We start from the raw sequence: 12266 nt of genomic DNA, 5'->3' as shown, positions 1-12266 counted from the left end.
TTCTCAGAAATTCATATCATCCTGAAATTTCAATCAGCCAGAATCATATCATATCGAGATTCCACTGTATTTTCTTTATGGCCTCTGTAACGGGTTTTAGCTGTTCATTTTTGGGAGCATTTTTTTTGTTACAGTACAATGGTACTAGAACAATTTTTGGTATGGACACCCAAGAAACTTGGGACTCCACAGGGAAGAGCATTGGCAACTTTGTGGTGTCTTGTTAACACCATCGAAATAACTGCATAGCCCAGCTTTTGCAGCACCACACATGTAAGCAGCTCAGTGGTCTTGCAGTGTTTTCACTGATTTATAGTCTTCACTGGTAGTCTGCAATAGCTGGTACCATGATCGAAATAGAGCTGCGAAGAAAGGAGGGATTTTGTGACGTTTATGTAGTGTGCAATTCCTATTTTTTTCCCTTCTCGCCCAAGCCAGCAATGCTAGAGGGAGGCATATTTTACACTTTGTGATCAAACGGAGGTGCACCAAAGAGAACTTTGTACCGCTCACCTTTTTCAAGTATGAATGTGTTGTGACTGTGTGCGAAAGCATTGAAAATAACTAGCTTGTTGGGCAGCTGTTATTACGTGCAAGAAAGTGTTGTCTATGATGTTTGCTATAAGTGGGAGATTTAGTTTGCGAGTGCAAATTGGACGAATTTAAGCCTAACGTCTCCTTAAGATTTCTTTTTCTTTTTTCTTTTTTTTTCCACGGACTGTGGAATTATGGAATGAGCTTGATGGGTGTCTGCGCAGACTCGGTGCTGCGCAATTTGAGAAAGAGTTACGTAATAATGTGTTTTGTTGAACTGTGCTGTTCTTTCTTTCTGCTGAAACTCTGTACTCACTCCTGCTATGTCTCAGAAACTGAGACAGCAGTATTTGTAAATAAATAAATAAATAAATAAAGATTATATGTGCGCCAAGCGTGTTGAGCTTGAACAGAAATGTTTTTCAAGGAACACAGACCTTGCCAGCTGTCTTAAAACAGCTGGAGGCTTCAGCAGTGCATGATGTTAAATACTTTGCTTGTAGCCAAGTAACATCCTTGTTTTTGTTTTGAAATTTTAGTGCCCCAAATGCATTGTTATTTTAGCCAATGTATAAAAGGACTAGGGCTTTGTATGTGTAACACAGTGCGTCGTATTTGGCGCAAGCACACAACTTGGGTTACAAACCGCAAACAGGTCAGGGCTGGGCTTGACCACGTTTGAGTGATGGCGAAGTCAGATTTTGAGACTTGCGTTCCAAGATTGCCAAACAAGTAAATGTGTCTGTAAGCTTCCTTTCATCATTTTAACGAGACAATTGTTTTTGACCTCAATCTGTCCACCCTGCATTATTTGTTTGCTGCAAAGATTGAATACGTCTGCCGCTGATTATAACCCTTTCGTTACGGTGCCGTCATCGAACATGAAGTTCCGATGACTTCAAGCCTCATGTGAAAACTCAAGACAGTGCCTTGCAGACAACTGTTGCCATCTGACGTATTTATGGGTGACTCCTTTTTCATTTTCAGTTTCATTTGTTTACATTTCGGGAGCAGAGGTCGCTCTGCGGGAAAAAATTTGAACTCAAAGTAACTCTGAGTTGGGCAGAAATTGTGTCCACTTCACGCAGCGCTCTGCAAAGGTTGTCTATCGTCGCTGGGACTTTGGAAGCTGCTGCTGCTGCTGATTCTGACCCAAACAGCAGTGATGACTCCAGACCTGCCGCGGTGGCTCAGTGACTAAGGCGTTGCGCTGCTGAGCACGAGGTTGTGGGTTCGATTCCCGGCCGCGGTGGCCATTTTCGGTGGAGGCGAAAAGCAACAATGCCCGTATGTACGAGATTTCGGCGCACGTTAAAGATCCCCAGGTGGTTAAAATTAATCCTGAGCCCTCCACTACGGCGCGCCTCATTGCCGGCATTGCGTCAGCGCATTAAACCCTACAATCAATCAATCAGTGATGACTGCAGCAACAACGGGGAAGCGTCGGATTTTAATTCCGATGAAGCGGATATTTGAGTGCAACAAAGTATAACAAGGACACACCCCCTTTTTGCCCCTGGACCCTGTACAACACCAATAAAAAGGATGGAGAAGGCAAGCAATTGCAAGATCTGCAACGAAGAACGAAGGCGGAAAGCAGAACCAGCATCCACTGCTCCACTTGCAATGTTTACCTTTGCTTTCAGGCTGTGCCACTCGAACATGGTGTACAGAACATGGTGTACAGGATTGATGTATATATTTAATGGTAGCTAAGGAACGTAGGAACAACTAGTATATTTCAGACTTCCTAAAATAATTTTCTCGTGTAGTGCAATCTCCTATCCTCTAATGTGTTTATACATCTTTTGTGCAATATTTTATGTTTATTTGACAACTAAACTCCAAAATTGTAGCTCTCACAATGCTGCTGGTATGCATTTGGAAGGGAAAACTACAAGCTACAATTTCATGTATAACAATGCTAAATGTGTCCTGTTGCTCAAGAGAAAAAAAATTTGTTTGTGGAAGCACCCAAATTGACCATTTTTAAGCCGTAACGAACAGCTAATAGCATGTTTCAGTGAGAAACGGGCAGCTTGCAGTACCAGTGCCGTACCAACTTTGCACCCGCACTTGGTCCTAAATTTTTGCTCGGGCATTGTGCAGGTAACGTCTGTCGGTGCTGCAATGGGAGCGTAACAGGCCGCTCTACTCCAATCGATGATTCGGACTCGCCATACAGTGAGACATCTTGCTTCCTCTGCAACTATGTGGCTGCCAGAGAACGCTCCCGACGCATGGGACATGGCCCATCAACCTTGGAGCCTGCTCACCCGAGTCCCATCCCCCCTGGACATCAACGAATTGACTCGGATACGGCTTCGTGCCCGGCTAGCTCGGCTTACGAGACGGCCGAGTCCTGTCTGGACCAAACTGATGCCAAGAGGTTCGCGCATGGTGTTGGGAGTCAGCCTGGGATGAGAACCTATCCCGGGCAAAGGAGGAGGCAGGGGAGTCCATACTGGCTTCGAGGCTCACCAAAGCCAGAACATGAGCCAACGGAATCCGACATCGATGTGGAGCGGCTGAAAGCGACGATGGCAGAGATCAGGCAACGGCTAGCAGCAACCGACAAGGTGTGCGCATGAAGGTCGTTCCGCAAAGTTTCTACTAGTCTGAAGTTTTCAATTCACCTGTTTCTTTCTTTTTTCCATTATTTTCTTTCTTTTTCTTTTTATTTCTTTGGGTGCATTGTGTTCCTTCTACTTTCACAGTGTGGACGATGTGTTAAGAGAGTTCTGTCTTTTTTCTGTTCAGAAGAACTGGTTGGTATTGGCTCATTGTTAAGGTTTAAGTTTGGACTGTCGATGACACCGAAGATCTCTGATGACGCTGATATTTGTGTTGTGCTTTCCTGACAAGCTGCCACACACTGTGGTCCCCTTTTTTTTTCATGTTATTTTTTTTTTCTTCTAACCAGAATGCCGATGCAGACAGGCCAGTTCGCACACGGCTTCGTACAGTCAAGAAATCAGGTACGTAGCCTTCTTATTTATTTTTAAAATGGCGGCTCTGGGCAGCTCGAGCACATTTATACCCGTTTCTCAGAATTAAGTACTCTTTGGGGCTTGTAAATTTGAGGCTTGCATTGGTGCAGTCAGTAAATTTTTTAACAAGTAAAAATGAAATCGTTCAGTGTTACCTACCTACTGAAAGGCAAAGTCTAGATGCAACAGAGGAGTGCATATCAACCCTTAAAACTTGGCTGCGTGCAAATGGAAACTCAGACCTGTTTGCATAGAAGTCTCTTGAAGAATGGTGCCTTTCAACCTGCACTGTTCTGCAACTTCAGCCCACTGTGATATTAGTATGTTCCCTTTACGTGTTTTAAGTGCTGAAGTTCCAAGAGCATCACGTACAAGCTAAAAGGTTGGTGCCGTGTTGTGGTGAAAACGAGAAGTGCGTTCATCACTGGCGGGTGTTTGTGGTTTCTGCTTGAGTGTACGTACACGTGTTCCAGTTTGTAACAAGTTTCCAGTTTGTAACAGCACCAACAGCACGTGTTGGTCACAGTACACAGCGCGCTGAAACATTGTCACGTGCAAACTGCCGCAATTGAGGCCACTTGTCGGTGACCCACAAGACAAGTTTTATTATCGTTGACGACACCTCGAGTCACCCCTTCTGAATAAAGAATTATAATAATAATTCTTTTACCGGTTTTGCTTCTGAATTTTTCCCTCTACGCCATTAGCATCCAAGCCAGGTGGTTGGAAGCGACTTAGAAGGAACATAAAATGATTTAAAAAACCAAGGTGTAGAGTATAGATGGAGCAGTACTGATGAGTTGCGTTGAGATCCATTAGTTAGCGTTTGTAAACAACCAGGGGGGAGTCAGATTCGCAGTAGCCGGATTGTCCACTTTTTTGCAGCTGTCACTTACGTTTATGGCACTCGCTACCAATGGCAGCACGTTCATAAGACGTTCATAAGACGTCTATGAACGTCTTGTGAACATCTACATTCATAAGACATCTATAGACGTATCGTGAAGACCTTCCTCACAGCGCAGGGTGGCAGCAGTGTGTTGGCATTGCCGTTGGAACAATGAAAACACGTTAAAATGAACTACAAGTGCCATAACATAGCTGAAAACAAAATAGAACAAATTGATTGTGTGCTCCTTATGATAGGAGGCAACTGCTCCATACGTTCCAGCCAGCATCAGTGAAGACAGCGAACGAGGGTGTTAACTCTTTCAGTATGGTGCCATAGGCCATCGGACGCCGGTGTCCGATGATTTCAAACATCCCGTGAAAGCTAAAAACGGCGCCTGGTGGACAACAAGTGCCATCTGGCATATATATTGACAACTCATTTTTCGATTTGATTATTGTTTTGTTGATATTTCGCGTGCAGAGACCGCGCCAAGAGTGAAATTTGAACCCGCGGTAGTGGCGAGTTGTGTGAAAGTGGCGTCCATCGGACACGGAGTTCCGATGATTTCAAACGTCCCGCGAAAGCTAAAAACGGTGCCTGGTGGACAACTAACGCCATCTGGCGTATTTATTGACAACTGATTTTTCGATTTTATTATGTTTTGTTGATATTTTGCGCGCAGAGACCGTGCCAAGAGTGAAATTTGAACCCGCGGTAGCGGCGAGTTGTGTGAAAACGGCGTCCGCTGTATTTGGGCTGTATTTATAAACAAAATGGGCTTCCTATCTGACGACTGCGGCTTCACACATTGATGTGTAAGGTCTGGACAACGTATGGTAGGGATATTGCCAAATGTGCCACGTCATGTCGCGTTATCACCTTCATGATAGCCTGGCACTCGTGTCAGATTACCGCTACGGAGCGATGCGCGACACTTCTCAAGAGCGCTGGATTTTTTTCTGGTTTTTTACCACTAAAGTGTAAAGGATTTTGTGTCAGAACACAAAAAAAGTGTGCTTGCATGCACGACCGACTTACACTCGAGTGGCTTCGAGGAGTGGCACAGCCGTCAGTTCTGTTGGGTTGACGGGCCCACAAAAATACAAAACTTGGTGTACAGCGTTGATATATATATTGAATCATAGCCAATAAACGTAGGAACAATTTGTATATCTTAGAATTCCTAAATAATTTTTAGGCTCATTACAATCGCCTATATACATTGCGTGTATACTTTTTTGTGCATTTTTTTCTGATTATTTGACTAATAAACTGTAAGTAATTGTACCTTTCACAAAACTGTTGGTATGTGTTTGTAAGAGCAATCTATAAGCTACAATTACATGCATAGCAATGCTAAATGTGTCCACTAGTTCAAGAGAAAAAAATAGTTTTGTGAAAGCACTCAAAATCGGCCGTTTTTCCGCCGTAACGAAAGAGTTAAGTGGTCACTTAATAAATGGACTACATGGGTCTGTGGAGAAAAAAATGTTTGATCTACTGCCATGAAAATGGATAGATGTGGGTGGCAGTGCACTGATAACATATGCGCAAGTTTTTATATAGAACAAATATTTAGAAATAGAAGTTTTCATCATAGCAGGTTTGTCAAGATTTATGAAAAAAAAATGCATCAGTAAGGGGTGCTCAAATTTTCAGTCTCAGTTTTCAGCAATGAATGGTTGGGCTAGCTGTAACTTCTGTAGTAACAAAGCTAAAAGCATGGAACAACCCTTGTTGCACTCCCAGTCGCTTCTCGATTAGATGTATACATAGAAATAATCGGCTCCAAATCAGCATTTTTGCTAATTACTAGGCCAGCTTGCACAAAAATACTTGCATATATTTCTAACTATTCATTCTACCAGGGTGTCGAACCGGAACCGAACCGAACCGAAAACCGGAACTGAACCGGTATTTTTGCCGGAACTGAACCCGAACCCAAACCGTTATTTTTTGAGCACGCTGAACCCGAACCGGAACTGAACCGAAAAAAGAAATAACGGTTACCGGTTCATGCCGAAACGGTTCGACCCTCTGTTGTTGACATTGCACAGTCAATGCAATTCAGGCCTTTTTTTCTTTCACGTACCATCAACTTCGTACCTGCTCGCGCACTTTCCCCTCCAGACAATTGAACACTATCACGCTCTATGTAACAAGGGAAATGAAAGAGCACCAATGTAGCAATGGTCTGTTGCTGCTGGAAGCGCGAGCGTAGTGGGAGCTGACCAAACGAAATGTCGTTCTCCGCAGCTTGCAGGGGATATGAAACGACTTTGCCCTTCCCTAGCTGCAACTCTAGTGGAGCAATCAGGCTGCGGGAGTGCTCCAGTGCGCAGCAGCGAAAGCCCGATGTGTGCAAACTTTCTCCATTTCATAATTTGTTTAAAAGGTCCGACACCTGCAAATTGTAATATTTGACAACTGTGACCGCAGGAGCTGCTCAGTGGCTAAACCGCTTGGTGCTGACCACAAGTGGCTTCGATCTCCCTTACCCTCGACCGTTTTTGAGGACAGTACAGTGGACAAGCTCCGTTTTTTACAAGTACAAATAACAACAGATATGTCAGGGAAAACTGTTAAGGTGCGCAATTAATCTCTTGGCAAGAAACTGCAGTCCGCGACCTTGTCTTGGAAGCAAAAACAGTAATAAAGCAGATGACACGTGCAGAAAGGAAGGCCGGTACCTCACACTGTCCTATTCGCCGAGCGATCATCTTTTCAGCTTGTTCTGCAGTTTTGTCTCTTTCCGATCTGCTTTCTTTTTTTTGAAGGTGTACTTGTACTGACTGCCCAACTCGCTACATTACTTCTACTGCTACTCGTTCCTGAGGGGAGTACTGATTTGATTTGATTGTGGGGTTTAACGCGCCGACCCAGCACAGGCGATGAGGCGCGCCGTAGTGAAGGGCTTCGTATTAATTTTGACCACCTGGGGATCTTTAACGTGCGCTGAAATTTCGTACACACGGGCGTTTTTGCTTTTCGCCTCCATCAGAAAAGCGGCCGCCTCGGCCCGGAATCGAACCCACGACCTCGCGCTCCGCAGCGCCTTAGCCACAGAGCCACCGCGGCGGGTCAGAGGGGAGTACTGCTGTGAACGAATTAAACAGCGTCTACCTAAAAAAGTTCTTCTCATGCTCCGCGCGTCAAATTTCCCTTTCATTTTGTAACAGCATAATCTGTTATAAGATTACGCAATGTAGCACACGGAACGATAGCCGGGGGTCAGGCGGTACGATGACATACTGATTCTAATGCACACATCCAGTATAGCTTTCGCAAAAGGAATTGCAGTGGTCAGAGCAATAATGCAGTGACTGAGCGTTAACTAAAGCTTACTTTTAGCAAAAGTGTGGCTAACACATTCGGTAGGGTGACAGCTAACAAATTACTGAGGGTGACCAAATTATCTAATTCATTGGTAGTATTTATGTGCCTGTAGTAGGATTTTTCTGTTTTGTTACAAATATAAAAAATGTGCGCCATTGGTATTAAGCGCTGATATTTGAACACGCCAGTACGCAGACCTAAATTTAAGGCTCCAAGGTTAGCGTGATGGGCGATTCTATAGCGACGATTGCGATTTCAACAAAAAATGAAAGGGCAGGAAATATATCCCCCCGTCATATATCTTGGCGGTGGCTTTATGAATAGTCGCTAGGGCAACATAAAGTCTGGACGAGAAAGTAGGTGGTAAATCGTCACCACTTCATCTGTTTTTCTAATATCTCGTGATTATTTAAAGTTTGCTTTGCAATTGCGCCACTGCCCTTGGGGAACAGCAGCATTTTGAATTTTTGTTTTGTTTTGATTTTACTGTCGCTTTAAACTACTAAATGTTTTTTTTTCTAATTTCAGTGACAATTCAACTCATCAAACCGGTTCGCGAACCGGTTCAAGCTCCCGAACCGGTTCGCGAACCGGTTCGGGACGTGATTTTGTGGAACCGGAACTGAACCGGAACTAAATTATTTCACCCGAACCCGAACCGTAACCGAACCGATACTTTTTTCGGTTCGACACCCTGCATTCTACACAAGATATTATTCAATATTTGTGATTAGCACACTGCAATAGATGTTTGCTAATTTTCATGGCGATATTTCAAATATTTAAAAGACATTCGAAAATCAGTGAGCACCCTCTTCCCAGGAACTTTGATAAACACCAACTGATGGGTTCTCGTTGCTTATTTGAGGAGTTATTGATGGAAAATTCTTGCTTCAGGAAAGGGGCAAAATGCCCAACTTTGAGGAGACCATCTCTCACTTGTGCATACAGCAAGCCATGGCATATCATTGCAAAAGAAAAAGAAAGTTCTGACAAAAATAAAAGAAAATGTTTTGGTGTTCACGAAACCAAGCTGCCGGTGCATGCAGGTTCGAAATGCAATTATTTACACTACATTTGCAAGCAAGCTTTGTTGACTGGCTTTTACGAAATTATGATAAAAAACAAGTACATGGAATCTGTTGTAAACCATAGCTCAGTCAAAAAATATAGGCAAGGAGTAGTAACGTCAACTTAACTTCACCCATGCTCAAAAGAGAATGATTTCTGTGAAGGAAGGGGGAAAAAGTCCACTTAGCTGAGTTTTGAATGTGTCTGCAAGAGTATGTTTAGCATTGGCTGTTTGGAAGCTAAACTATTGCCAAGCATTTCGCATGAGAAGCTTAATTCTCCATCATGGCTTTTCTTTTTTTTATTCGTTTGATTCTTTCATCTTGCTTAGTTTTTTTTTTTTTTTTTTTTCCTCGTGCAATGCAGTCCTGCTGTCACCATCTCTTCAAGCTGCAAGGCGTGGTAGCGGTGGGACCCCCAGGAGGAAAAGGCTTCGATCCGAACTGGATGGTATGGTGAACGCTTCCAAAATATCTATTTTGTGCCGAGTTTTGTGCTGTAAACACACATCAGACAAAAACTTGCATTTTGGTTGAGCTTGTGCTTGTCTTTCCGCTCACAAATTCTGGACTCAAGCACATTTAATGTGTTCATAAAAACGGTATAGCAGTTTCACTGAAATAAAAAAAAGTTGCTTTGTCCCAATAGGAAAGTACCAAATAAAAAAGCTGCTTTGTTTCAATTTAAAGAAAAAAAAGCGGCTTACAAAGTTACAATCTAAATAAAGTGGCTTTTGTCCTAATAACAAAGTACCAATTAGAAAAGCTGCGTTTTAATAAAAAAGTTAGTTTAACTCTTTCGGGACCGCCGCAAAAAGTGATGAAAAAGGGAGGTCTCGGTACAAATTTTTTATTACATAAAGCAAAGGCACCATCCTGCCTTAGCATACACCAAAATGCAGCTAATTATATGTTCTTTGACATAGAATACCAAGTTTTCCTTCAACACTGACGACAGAACCATGAAAAAATCTGAAAGTAAGAACTTCGTAAAAAAACTAAAGAAAAAGATAGAAAAAAGCGCAAATATAAAAACATTAATAAAGAATAAAATTATTTCAGGATATACAAAATCCAACACAATGCTTTGTTTCTTTATCGCGAAAGTTTGATGCGGCTAGGTGTAACTCGTTTTTTGTTTTGTGTGTGATCTCTTTGGCACTAAGGCCTTGGCTACGTCGTCGCCCCGGTACACGCCTGGCTCTCGTCTCGGCGAAAACTTGACCAGTTTCTGCGCTGGTGGCAGGAGATCACTACCATAGGTAGTTAACACCCTAGCGAACAAATATAAACCAGCCAGAACATATTTCAAGCGCACAAACCTACTCTAGAGCCAATTGAAACTAAAACGAACACCCACCTTTGAGCGCGATTTGATGTTCCAGGCTGATCGACACCCGAAACCTCACTCGAGCTGAAATCCGATCTCTAAAGCCGCATTCCGACTCTTCACTGCCACTCTCATCGTTAAAATCCACAGTAGAAGGCAGAGATATGCGAGACGAGACGAGGCGGATTTCTTATCGCGCTTGCGCGAGTATGACGCCATGTTTGTTTACATTCGAAACCACTGCCCGTCAGAATAAAATATCTGATGCGTTGCCACCTGGCGATAAAAAAAGGAACTTCACAGAACAGAAAACTCCAGGTTTCAGACTATCTCCTAGATGTCGCTAGGTGTTAAATCGAGCGAAAATTTGTATTCTGCAGGCTCCCGAAACCATCGATCATATGTGATCGATCGCCTATGGAGCGGTCCCGAAAGAGTTAAAAAGGCTGCATTGGGTCAACAACAAAGTATTCATTAAAAAACTTTTGTCCCAGTAACAAAGTACCAATTTTGTCTCAGCCTTCAAGCAAATAGTCTAGTTAATAAACAATTAATATCAGAAGCCCCTCCATCTAACGACAACGATGGTTGAAACGCTAAGCTTTCTTGCGTGCCAAAGTTAAAGCCACTGCAATCCAAGTCCAAGCGTCAAAGATCAAAGTGCGTGCAAACTGCCTGCGAGTTAAACTCAGGCGACAGCAAACGAATCCTTCACGGGAAAGCTGGGCATTACAGGCACTGCAGCAGTGGAATGCGACAGTGCACATAATTATATCAATAAGTGCTGTAACCCGCCGCGGCTGTTCAGTGGCTAAGGCGTTGTGCTGCTGAGCACGAGGTCGCGGGTTCGATTCCCGGCGACGGCGGCCGCTTTTCTGATGGAGGCGAAAAGCAAAAACGCCCGTGTGTACGAGATTTCGGCGCACGTTAATGATCCCCGGGTGGTCAAAATTAATCCGGAGCCCTCCACTACGGCGCACCTCATCGCCTGAGTTACGTCGGCGCGTTGAACCCTACAATTAAATCAAATCAAATTAAATCGATCAATCAATCAGTGTTGCATTTACTCTTCCACATTTGGCTACAGCCGTTACACTGGGATCACTGCAGTAGATGGTTGTAGTTTGGGTGCTAAGAAAAATCAGGTCATCCCAACGAGGAATGGATGGAGATGATAGGAGTGATGCTCAGAGATAGGAGACGAGAATCTTGTGCAGTTGGACCTTGTTATAACAAACACTGACATAGTGAATTATCGGCTATAGCGAGTTAAATACGAACTTTGGTTGGTCACACTTCATTTCAATAATACTTATTCTTTTATAATGAAATAAAACTGTGAGAGCCCTATCGGATATAACGAAGAAATATTTGACCGGTTGGCTGCGAAGCTACTTGGAAAAACTACCGGTGTCCGAAACTGCAGAAGTAGAAAAGGCCCCTTTGTTTGTGGACACTGCGGAAAACTACATCGTGCTCAGTGCTGTGAATAGCCACCAGACAAAGATCACATCCTTCGTCGAAAAAATGGGAACGCAGGCCTGTTTTGTCAAATGGACTTTGTTTGGCTGTAATCTCATGTACTTATGTTCCTGGTTCATTGAACCTCAAATGCCACAAAAGGAAAGATAAGGGCTACCTTGGTTATAGTAGGTTCGAAGATTAAAATAATGCGTTTTTGTATCAAGGATTCTTGCGGGAGCCAGATTACCAGTAGGTTTGAAGCGATTTTCAGCTCTACTGTCACAACCAATATCGATTTAATGAACTAAGTTACTGTCCCGATACTACTTTATTAAAACGTGGTTCCACTGTATTTAGAGAACCAACTCGCGTGGAAGACATCCCAGCTTTAAATTAAGAGGAAGATGTGGACTTGGGTTGGGCACATGTGATGGGGAGACCTGACGGCCAGTGGACCATCAGAGACAGGACTAGAAGTAAAGGAAACACCATTGAGTCATTGGAGGGAGGTGGTAATGACTAGATGATTGTGCGAAATGCCTTCGTCCTGCAGAAATCACAAATGGCCTGATGATGTTGATAACGATGGGGACTAATTACAGTGTGTAACTTTCACACATCTTGTTGCCGTCGCTGTCACAGTGTTATCT

General features: G+C 43.4%; 1 protein-coding gene across 1 annotated transcript in view; it reads left to right on the top strand.

Annotated features, from left to right (window-relative positions):
• LOC144137861 (uncharacterized) overlaps window positions 1-12266 on the top strand; it is a 40916-nt gene that overhangs the window by 12610 nt on the left and 16040 nt on the right. The window contains exons 4-6 of the mRNA XM_077669873.1: window positions 2644-3113; window positions 3458-3512; window positions 9190-9273. Of these exons, the coding sequence (XP_077525999.1) occupies window positions 2644-3113; window positions 3458-3512; window positions 9190-9273 (609 nt within the window). The remainder of the gene's footprint in view (window positions 1-2643; window positions 3114-3457; window positions 3513-9189; window positions 9274-12266) is intronic.

Source organism: Haemaphysalis longicornis, unplaced genomic scaffold (genome assembly GCF_048455015.1).
Source record: "Haemaphysalis longicornis isolate Haplotype H1 unplaced genomic scaffold, Haemaphysalis longicornis Haplotype H1 scaffold_5, whole genome shotgun sequence".
In the NCBI taxonomy this organism is placed as follows: Eukaryota; Metazoa; Arthropoda; class Arachnida; order Ixodida; family Ixodidae; genus Haemaphysalis; species Haemaphysalis longicornis.
This window is presented reverse-complemented; position numbering and strand designations above follow the sequence as displayed.